The following is an 11,599-nucleotide window of genomic DNA, read 5'->3' on the forward strand; positions in this document are numbered from 1 at the left end:
GTAAAATGTTATGTGTGGTATAGAGAGAGTGGAGTAACAAATGGCAGAAGTTGACAAAGGCCAAGTCATGGAAGGCCATGCTAATTTTATTAACCTATATAATGCATAAAGTGTTAAGTCTAGAATTTAGAATTACAAAGCTTTTCTACAAATCAATAAGAAAATACAAATAACCTATATTAATCAGGACAGAAACCCAATTCAGTTATTTTAAACAAGAAAGGGACTTTATTGGCTCACAAAACTTTAAAGTTCGGAGGTAGGGCAGGCTTTAGGCACAGCTGGATCTAGGGCCTCCAGAAAAATGACATCGGAACTTAGTTCTCATTCCTTTCTGCTAGCCTCTGAATTTCTCCTCAGACTCTCTCCACATGGTGTAAATTCAGGCTTACGGTCCTTAGTTCGTGGGATCTCTGTAGAGCCTTCTTTCCAAGAGTTCCAGCAGAAGTTCTGTTGAGAGCTCGCTTTAGCCTGGCTTGAGTTACATGCCCACTCTTTAATCACTGTGGCTAAGAAGCTGAAGGACTCAGGAAGGCCAGACCTGGTCATGTACTCATCTCAGCCACAGGGAATGGGTTCCCCACAATAAATAAGGATTCTGTTACCAGAGGATGGGGAAAGAGATGCTGAACAACAACAACAAAAGACCCAACAACATATATCCACACATAACCCAATAGAAAAGCTGTAACAGGTAAAGGATATGAACAGTCCATGATAAAAATGGCCAATAAACTATGAAAATAACCTCATCCTCACCATTAATCAGGGAAATACAAAATGATTTTTTATTCTTTTGCCCATCAGATAAAAAAAATTATTAAGTGTAGGTAAGGCTGTGTGGGGAAATGAGCACTTTCCATACATTTGGTGAAAATAAAAAGTTATGAAGACCTTTGGAAAGGCTAAGATGGGTCTATCAGGAAGCACATCCTTTGACCCAATAATCCACCTCATACAACTCCATCCGAAAGAAATTCACACACATGCACAAAAATGTATGAAGAAGATGTTTACTTTGGCAGTGTAATAGCAAGAGACAAAATAAGGGAATAGTTAAATAACAGGATTTTCATAGTACTGGATCCTATTCAAATCAACCATTAAAGAAATTTAAAGACCTAAGGATTTGTTTCTGACACACTTGCCCCTCCCGCAAAAAAAAAAAAAAAAAAAAAAAAAGGCAAACTGCAGAAAAATCATATACATGATCTTATTTATGTAAAAATAGCATTTATATGTGTATGTATACTCATATGGAAATGTATGGAAAGGGAACTAGATGGAGGTATATGAAACTAGACAGTGGAATGAGACTGGAAGCACTGGAAAAAAAGGGTCTCTCTTTGCTCTTCTAGTTGTGTATCATTTAAGTTTTATAAAATGAGATGGTAGTCATTTATTAATTAAAAAAAGAAAAATGGACAAAGGCAGTTCACAATGGGAAATGCAAATGGCCAATAAACATAAAAAGATGCTCCCCCTTATTAACAAAAAGAAAAATTCTGCCCACCAGAATGCTAAAAGTATTTAAGGATTCGGGGTGGGTGGAAGTGCAGGCAAACAGGCACTCAGTTGATGGAGTTGTAAATTGGTACCATCTTTTTGGTGATATTTCCCAAAATGTTAAACGTGCACATTCTCTGACCCAAGAAATCTATTTCTAGCTATTTATCCTACAGAAATATCCACACAGGCAGCAAAATACGTGGGTAAGAATGTTAATAACTATGCCTTTAGCCATAATTAAAAAATTGGAAAGAACTTATTTTCCATCAGGAAGGGGCTGGTTAAACAAATTCCAGTATATTCATGCAGAGGAACGGTATGTAGCCATAAAAAAGCAGGTCTACATCCTAGTGGGAGGGGAGGCGAGTTTCAGTGCAGCACGTGTAAGATGGGGATAGGCACCTACCTCATACGGCTGCTGTGAGGGCTAAGAGTTAATCCGTGGTAAAGCGCTTCCAACAGTGCCCGCACACAGCAACCACAAGTGTCAACTATCAACACGTTTGCTTAAATATGTATTTGCCTAAGTCCGGAAGAATAGCAAACCAAGTAATTATTCCTTCTGAGTAGACTGTGAAAAGGAATGTCCTTTTTCATTTAACATTTCTGTACTGTAGAAAATGCAAATGAATATGTTTATTAATAAGCTTCCAAATTTGTTAACCATAAAAAAGCAGATTTATCAATCAAGGTTTAACAGCCGTCACTCACTACACTGTGAAAAAATATATATTCCTGTAAGTTCACGGAACTACATTTGAGTTTTAACTCTAATTGGCCACATGCAAGTCACAAAATCTCTGAATCTCCCTTTCCTTGACTACAAATCTAAGTGAGAGAGGCATAGCGACTGACCCACTGCCTGGAGTGCAGATTCTTTCCACACAACCCTCCCTTCAATTCACACCAACGTGATAAACATACTGTTCAACATACTGTTCAACGATCGAGTGAATACCAACTGGGTGTGGATGTGGGGAGTTTAACCTCCAAGAAAACCAGCAGGAAATTCAGCAATAATGAGCAAATGCTCAGTAGCCATTGGGCAGTTATCGGCGGCCTGCATGCCGTTAACAATGACTGCTCTTTTAAGAACCAAACAGATGGCGCTGCTTGGCGACTGCCAGGTCACTTCATCGGAGGCTGGCCAGCCCCCAGAATTGCTAACCAGGATTATCTGTGTGGGTATACATGAATATCCGAAATAATAAATCACTGAATAGCAATCTTAAATCAAGTTGTCTAGTGGGGACGTGGACTAACAGAAGATGATGAGTACACAGACTGCTGCTTCCTTTTCCCTTACACCCTAATCCAGTCTTTTGGGGTCCAGCCCATTTTCCCCACAGAGCCTTGCCTTCGCCTCAGAATCCTTTCTAAACAACACACAGGGATCAGAGCTGGCAAGACAAACTTGTATTTGCCAAGTCTAACACTGCTTTTTCTAAGCTCTGACGTTATACCAAACATCTTTGGCATTTATGACAAATGTACCACAGGGAAGTTTCTTTATATATGCAAAAGAGGTAAGATCTAAAAAACGGGGTGAAATTCTAGCCACTGAGAGGATGCTCCCTTCTTACCTACTCTGATACAAGAATTCTGTCATCTCAGCAGAAGTATTAAAAATATGCCACCTCAAAACCTACTTGGAAAGAAGCCAGTTATAAATAAATAAATCAACTCAAGATCATTTTATCTTAGAGCGGAGGAGTTTATAGCTTTATTGGACATTGACTTGTTTCCTCTCAGCCACAAAGAGAAAAAGACCCAAACAAAAGTCCCTACATTTTCTTGTATAACTTAAAATACATTATATCATTACTACATATTTATACTTCAATAAATCTTAATCTATAAAGCACATTTCTTATAATTAATTGTTATCAGAAAATCTATAAACAAGCTCCATTCTGCCTCACTTTACCACCAGCTGGCCTTGCATTTATTACTATGCTTTTTAACAGGCTCATGCAAATCTCACCTTCCATTTAAATTTGATCCAAGCACCAGATGTAACCAAAATCTCTGGAACTATGAAATCTTTTTATTCACATGGGTCATTTTCCACACAATTAATGCCCACTATAAAAAAGCCTTTTCTCATATTCTATACTTTAACTTCCAGAGTTTGCCACTAAACAGTAAAACCACAGTACTTGGGATTCTCAGCCAAGGAGTATATAAGCCTACTACTACAATGTATTACTTTTATACATTTTTTAAAATGTGTTAAGACTTAAAATTAAAAAAAAATAGTTCAATCAATTCTGATAGTTAATAAACTAGTTGTTAATAACCTATTATTTTTTAAATAGAACAATCCATTCAACTTAACATGTAAGTACAACCTCAATGCTACTAGAGATTGATTAGTTTTTTTAAAAGACCCACAAACCTCCAAACCATGATGGAGTATCTTGGACTCACCTCTGATGATTGCTGGAGAGCTGGCCAGCTCTCTGAGCTGAGTCTTCCTTTCCCCCAAAGACAACACCCTGGTAGGAGGACTATGGCTCCGGGAATCTCAGAGGTGACCTCCCCCAGGACTGCTCCGATGGAGGGAAACAGCTCACTCACATGAAACAGCTTTAGACCAAACCCCCGATGATTTACAGTGGAAGAAACATCTACCTACCCATGGTAGGGTTACAGTATCTAGCACAGTGCCTCGTCGGTAGAAAATGTTTAATAATAAATGCATGGCTGCTTTGTTAGCCTGCTGTGCAACCCTTTTGTACCAAAGGAATAAAACAGCCAACCTGATACTTGTTGCCCACCTGTCATGGACATTTCTGTCCTTCACCAAAAGAAAGGCAAAATAAATTAGATCTTCAAGTCTCTTTTGTTTTCTAAAAGCCAAGACAGACCATTACCCTTCTGTTTACATTTGCCCTTCAACACTGCTGTTCACTACAAATTCCTCCCTAGTGTTAAGATTTCTACTCTTGTAGTTTACAACTGCTTATTGTTCACTGTCCACTTTCTACCGATAACACAGAACATTCTCATTAGCAGGATGCCTTCAAATTACAGACAAGGTAAGTGTGTTTTGAGTTTTCCTGCAGGCAGATAATTAAATGGAGATAAATTCTTGATATACTTCAATTCCTGGATCATGGTATTTGTTTTATCTTCCCCAATCTAGGTGTCCCATTCACTTTTGATGTTTTATCACCATCACTTCTCATCTGAGTTTTAAGGCTCATTTTACTTTGAGGCTTTTGGTCATCCTTTATCTTCTATTTTCTGAATGCATATCCAAGTTAGGTAAAAGGAAGCAGAAGGGTACATTTTTAAAAAATGGTTTAGGTTTTCAGATTTTGTAATTCCTACGTTGCCTTTTAATGTAGAAGGGAATGTATCCTTGCAAAGACATTTCAATGATCAACACAGAAACAATGTCTGTCTAAAAAAGAAACTTTTAAGGGACAAAGAATCAGGTAGTTCATTATTTGGAAAAATAATAAGAATATAAACATCACATGGAAGATTTAGGCATTAACACCTGAATTAAGTTTAAAATTTCAGTTTCTAGGCAGGTATGATATCATTTCTTTCACGGTAAAATAAAATAATGGTGGGTGAAGATTTTCTACATTTCCCAGTGGATTTTCTAACCGTCTATGTAGGGAAATAAAACTATTATGTATCATTTCATGTTTTTAATTTTGTCTTCATTTCTGAAGAAAAAGACCTGAGTGCTGATTTTTTTTTGTAATTTCTTAAACTTTCACAACATTCAGAAGTTTTTCTGCATTGTGTCTTCGCTGATGTCTAAAAAGATTTGAGCTCTGACTGTAAGATTTCCCACACTGAACGCATTCATAAGGTTTCTCTCCAGTATGGATTCTCTGATGATTAATCAGCCCAGAATTCTGGCTAAAGGCTTTTCCACATTCAAGACATTTGTAGGGTTTCTCTCCAGTATGGACTCTCTGGTGCTGCACGAGGATAGAACTTCTGCTGAACGCTTTCCCACATTCAACACATCCGTAGGGTTTCTCCCCGCTGTGGATTCTTTGATGGAGAATGAGGGCCGAGCCCTGACTGAAGTGTTTTCCACATTCATCACATATATGTTGTTTCTTTCGAGAGGGGTTTCTTTTCCTTTCAAATCTGCCCTTGGGGAAACAGGCTTCTCCATACTTAAAAATCTGAGGAACACCTATATTGAGAGTGCCTGGAACTTCGTGAGATTCTACCGCTGAAGGAATCTCCTGCTTTGGAGCTAGGGCTCCATTTTCAGTCCTACCATCATCATCTGAAATAGAGACAAAATGTAAATATCACTCATTTCCTATTCTGGGAGGGAAGAGACCTGAAGAAAACTTTAGTAAATGTGAACTAAAAGTAAAGAGCTTGCATTCATCTATAAACAGCAACCTGAAAACCAGTGTTAAGGTTGCCTACTCCAAAAAAGGAAATTAAATGACTGATTCTGAGGCTAAGGGGGTAATGGCATGCTCCCATAGTGAAGAACTAAAATGTTCTATCTGAATAAAAGTGGTAACAGAAGCAAGTGTGCTTTACAACACTCGTCAGAAAACAAAGGGCAGAAAGATGTGGCAGATTCTATATGATTGTTAGACAAAGTGCTGCAGCTAGGTCTGGATGAAATTTCGTAAGAAATATAAAAATTGCCCGTTGGGAAATCCTTGTAATATTCTTTTGCTTTGAGAAAAGGAGAAATTACACCAAATCATGATGGTGTAAATAATAAGCGATCTGGCAAAAAGTGACTATTTCTGAAATGAGCAAGATAAGGCAGGTCATGGCCAACACTACACTAAGAGCAGAACCCAGAAGATGTCGTAATAAGAGACTGAGGGTAATAGGAGCTGAGGGTATTGTTAACTCAGGACATGACACTTACATTTAACAGGCCCTTAGTAAATGAAAGTTTTCCTGTAAAATACCCTACTTGGTATTTGCCATGGTACTTAGTTAGGTGAATTATTATTTTTAAGCCTCAGTTAGGTAAGTCTAGTGAAACAAAAGCCTGAATTAATTACCAACATGAGGTAGTATCACCCACCCGCAGGACACAGTATATTTAAAGACTGTCCTGAAACTTCCAGCCTGTCAGAGTACAAACAGTTACTACAGGGTGAGCAGCAACAATTAGAAAATAAACAGTGAGCAAGTCTATAATAAATGATGAAGAAAGGGATAAAGTCAAGAGAGAAGACTAACAGAAAGACTGAAGGGTTGCAGGGGGTCAGGGAGGCCTGGAGACATGAACAACGGAGAAGCAAGTGTTAAAGTTATGTGGGGACAAATGGCACAGAAATAAGTTCCCAAGCGTCGTAAAGACTAGACTGCTGAAATGAAGCTATTTACAAGCAAGGGAAAGTTATTCTAAAACTCAGGCAGGGGAGAAATTTTCTACCCAAGAAAATGCCACCCCCAATGACCAAGGATAGTGGTTCTCAAATTTCATTCCAGAGAACAATGTCCCATGAAACATGTAAAACTAACGGTTTTCAGCAGACGTCAGCCCCACCCCATCAGTTCTGGTTCACGAGCACTGGGATCTCGCTCTCCCTCTCCCTCCCCTCTCTCTCCCTCTCGAGAGTCCCCTCAGATGGGAAGAAAACCTGATGAGCCTCCATCTGTGGCACACACCAGCGTTACCTACAACTACCTCAAGGAAAGATTCCCAAAGCAATCTCAAAAACAAATATGAAAAAGAATCCAGCAGTTTTAGGAATATACTAGGTTGTATCAAAGTATACTAAGTATGTGGTGTCAACTGCCAATATACTGCAAAGACTAGTTTTAAGCGATTTGTTATAAATCTGAGCTCTTTATTTAATTCTTCTGTACTTAAAGCATATTTTAGCTATGGAGCCTATTTCTGCATAAATACTTAGAAAAGGTGAAGAGTTTTACCCAAATACCATTTCTACAAAAGATGCTTCTTAGAAAAAAAAGACTCTAGGCAGGATGTTAGAGAAAAAAAAATGGCTAAAAATTTAGAAAAGACTTCAGCGGTGGCTACAAAAAGAATAGGTAGATTTGAAGAGGCTTCATCTAAGCTTATTATACCAATAGGATTAGGCAGGAGATTGAAAGGATGTGAAACAGATGGCAAGTAAACAATACTGAAACAGAGGGACCTCATCTACAGGTGGGTGCTGGCTCAACATAAGGCAAATGCCAATCTGAAATGGGGAGATCTTCAAGAAAGAGGTAAAAGGGAAGAAAAGGATGATGACGTTAATGTCTAAGATTAAAAGACCTGAGGGCCCACAAATCAATTGTTGACTGTATACACAGTCTGTCTATGTGTACAAAATTAGGTTAAGGTGATTATTCCCTATCCCCTTTTGTCCAAAGAGTTCTGGACAAAAGGCCCACACTCTTTCACCCTCCAGCCCACTTGAAGTTTTGGTCCTCACCACAGTGCCTTAAGGAATGGAGCTCCCAGGATGCCCACTTGAGCTGGTTCTCCACAGCATCCAGCTCAGAATTTGGTAATCCCTGAGCTTCTTCTTGAGATACTATCTCCTCTACCAGAACTTCCCGTTTTCGTCGACGGAGAGAAACCTGGAAAAAATAAAGTCTGGCTCAGCTGAGAAGGAATCTGATGAGATTGAGAATTAAAAACACATAAGAGAACCCATACAAAACATATAGTGCGGTGATCTATATGACCTAGCATAGCCAGAGGGGAGCAGTGCAGGGGCGGGAGGAATACACATAATTCTAACTTAGTTGAGTGGAATGAACTCAGCAGCCCTGCCTACTGCTATGCCAGTGCTTCTGCCCCAGGAGAGTGACACAATAAGACTCACCGGCTGTCCAGGGTCATCTAGCTCACTCTCTAAATCCTCCAGCACTGTCACTGCCTCCTCTCCGTTCTCCGGATGATGCTCTCGAACCCAGGTCTGCAGTTCCTTGGGCAGGATGGCAACAAACTGCTCCAGCACTACCAGCTCCAAGATTTGTTCTTTTGTGTGTGTCTCTGGTCTGAGCCATAGACGGCAAAGTTCTCGAAGCTGGCTCACAGCTTCACGGGGCCCAGGTGAATCCTGGTATCCAAACTGCCTGAATCGCTGTCGGAAAACCTCTGGATCAGGAAGATGGTTCCAGGGGATGCTCGATCCCTCTTCACCATCAGGATCCTCCTCCAGCTTCACTCTCAGTATTTTTTCCTCTTCATCTGGAGTTGGGATTATAAGTATTGAATCTTCTTCCACGGACTGTGCAGACATCCTGATTTATAATACTTCAAGAAAAGTCAATCAAGGCAGGATACAGGCCTCAGGGAAATACCGCTTTCTTCACAGGCTCTCCTGAGGCACAAGGAAAAAAAAATACATCAACTACCAAATATCCTAAGAATCTGAACATGTGCTGATAAAGGAAGTAAAAGATATTTGTTTTTCTTACCAGATTAAAAATTCCAATCAATAACCTACACCAGAAGTTGGCAAACTACAGCTCACAGCCAAACGTGGCTTGTTGCCCATTTTTGTACAATGTTTGTACTAAGAATAGTTTTCACATTTTTACATGGTTGAAAAAAACCACAAGAATACTTCATGACATGTGAAAATAATACAAAATTAAAATGTTTGCGTCCATAAATAATTCTATGTATTTGCTGACAGTTCACACTACAGTGATAAAAGTTGAACAGTTTCAACAAACACTACATAGTCTGAAAAACCTAATATTTACTACCTGGCCCTTTAGAAAAAGTTTGCCAAGCTGTGACCCACTAAATCAACAAACCTTATTTCATTAATCGAAAGAATCCAAGTAAGAACCAGTCCAACTCAATGTTTTCTAAATGCATTTGACCCTGGAACACATTATTTGCAACTCAGGACACCTGTAGGTCAACTCAAAAGCAAGGACTGCTTTTCTGTTATCTGCTTAAAATTTTCTTAAGAAAATATTTTTTAATGGTTAGGTTTTTTAAGAGTTCAGAAATATTTTTTAAGAACTCCCTGAACTCAAAATATATGTGAAAAAATATCCACTTGCTCAGTAACAGATCAATACTGAAAAAACTAACCACTAGATGCCACGCAATGCAAATATTCAGCCACTCACCACCCCCAGAACTACATTTAAATCTGTAATGACCGGCATTAATCACAGCAAACTCAGTGAATAAAAGGTACTCTCATAACATCTTAACTTCTTGCAGTGGCCCAGAGTCATCATCGCTCACTGGATGACTCACTGTTTCCCCAGCTTCTACCTTCAGGGAAATCTTGTGCTATTTCTGATCCTTTCCTTGTATTTGCACAGTCATGCCCATGCCATTGTTTACAACACATACTAGGAATGAACCACGCAGCTACTCAATGTATCTACTGAGGGCCAGAATCTGAAAACCAATGGTTTCAAAAAACTTCTTGTAACCCTCACGAGTCTAGTTATCACAAAAGACCTTATCACAGACAAGTAATGCAGACAGGTTTAATTAAGTACTCTGGAGTGTGGCGGCCTTCTAAATAGGGTTTAGCCAACAGACGAGTTGGTTCCTATTCCAGGATCCTACCTTATCAGAGGCTCAATCATTCTATAGAAAAGAAATTTATCTTCCTTTTACGTTCTCTTACTGCAGCCGGCCCTTGGGCCGTGAAGGAGATACAAGGTGGGCAGGCCCGCGATCCCTAGTGTTTGGGCGGGGAGCCGAGTCCCAGGTGATCTCCTCGCCTCACTCCGGCAGAGTTCCGCTGCAAACCCCGCCCCGACGTCCCCCAGCCCCTCTTCGCCGCACTAGCAGCGGCGGATTTCGGATGACGGAAGGCCACACTGCCCCAACAACGTCGGGGCCGCGACGGATTTCGGATGACCGAAGGCCACACTGCCCCAACAACGTCGGGGCCACGGCACTTCCGCCCGCGTCCGGCGGTACTACAAGCCCCGACAGCCCCCGCGCAAGGCCCGCCCTCTCCCACCTCCGCCCAAAATGAGTCCCAGAACCCTCCGCGAGACGCCAGGCCTCGAAATAGAACAAAACCGGCCGAGGGGGGAGGGGGGAAAGGCGAGGGTCGCGGAGGACACAGGGGATGGAGGACTCTCCGATGGTACTGAAAGCCCAATCTGACTTTCCATGTACCTCTACCAGACCCCCAACTGCTGTATACGGAGACAGCGGCCTGTCCGCGCCTCCCGGCAAGCCGAGGAAGGTCCCCGCCAGGCTTCTTTTCTGTCTCCTACCAAAAGGACTGCAGCCCCTTAGCCCAGCGTCCCCCTCACGCCCTTCCCCCATTCTCTCGCAAACCTCCGACTCGGGATCCGCAGCAGCTTCGCTGTCCAAAGCAGACGCAGAAACGCCGCTCACAAGCCGTTTCCCAGAAGCCCCCGGCACGGACTGCTTCCGGTCTGCGGGTCCCAGGAGGCGGGGAGAGGCGAAGCCCCGCGTTGCCATGGAGATGGGCTCCGGGCGGGGGAGGGGCGGTGCGACGACAATGACCGCTTTGAGACTGCGCTTGGCCTGGCGCCTCTACTCGGATAGCCCAGAGTTCTGTGTTCCGTTTAAGAGACAAGGAAAAGAAAGGGAGAATTCTGCCATTAAGATAGTCTTTACGGATTCATAACCCGTGTCACAGGAGTTATTATCTCATGTGATCCTCGCAGTAGCCCTCTGAAAGAAGTAATAAAGGCTAGTATTTAAGAATGCTTACTACGTTGTACCAGCCACATATATTGTCATTTCACAACAACTGTATCATGGTAGGAACTTTTATTATCCCCATCTCACAGCTGAGATAGATAATTGAGACACAAGTAAGTAACTTGCCTACAGCTCATAACTAGTAAGGGGGAAACAAGATTTGGCTCCCACTACATGTTACACTACTTTATTTTGACAAAATTATCTATCAGGGAAACGAGAGGAGACTCTTAATGAAGAGTTTTGGCAGTGATCTCAGTGAATTTGCAGAATTCATGGTCCTCTTCTGACTTCGGGCTTGACATTTTATACCACAAAACAGCTGCTGAAGGTATCATTTAGAAAGTAAATCAGGAGCACCTGGGTGGCTCAGTCGGTTAAGTGTCCGACTTAGGCTCAGATCACGATCGCTCCGTATGTGAGTTCCAGCCCTGCATCGGGGTCTGT

At 41.3% G+C, this 11,599-nt stretch overlaps 1 protein-coding gene across 2 annotated transcripts; it reads right to left on the reverse strand.

Annotated features, from left to right (window-relative positions):
* Positions 1 to 205: 205 nt before the first annotated feature.
* ZNF24 (zinc finger protein 24) lies at positions 206 to 10,884 on the reverse strand. 2 transcript variants are annotated; one of them, XM_060613619.3, is made up of 4 exons: positions 10,760 to 10,884; positions 8,310 to 8,810; positions 7,914 to 8,061; positions 206 to 5,773 (listed from the first exon to the last, which is right to left on the reverse strand). In XM_060613619.3, the coding sequence occupies exons 2-4, from the start codon at positions 8,727 to 8,729 to the stop codon at positions 5,235 to 5,237; spliced, it is 1,107 nt and encodes a 368-aa protein (XP_060469602.1). In that variant the 5' UTR covers positions 8,730 to 8,810; positions 10,760 to 10,884; the 3' UTR covers positions 206 to 5,234. The 2 variants fall into 2 exon arrangements, with proteins under 2 accessions (XP_060469602.1, XP_060469603.1); XM_060613620.3 differs by lacking the exon at positions 10,760 to 10,884 and adding an exon at positions 10,031 to 10,374.
* Between the last annotated feature and the right edge of the window lie 715 nt (positions 10,885 to 11,599).

The sequence above is a fragment of the Panthera onca genome, chromosome D3 (assembly GCF_046562875.1).
Source record: "Panthera onca isolate mPanOnc1 chromosome D3, mPanOnc1 haplotype 2, whole genome shotgun sequence".
Taxonomy (NCBI): Eukaryota; Metazoa; Chordata; class Mammalia; order Carnivora; family Felidae; genus Panthera; species Panthera onca.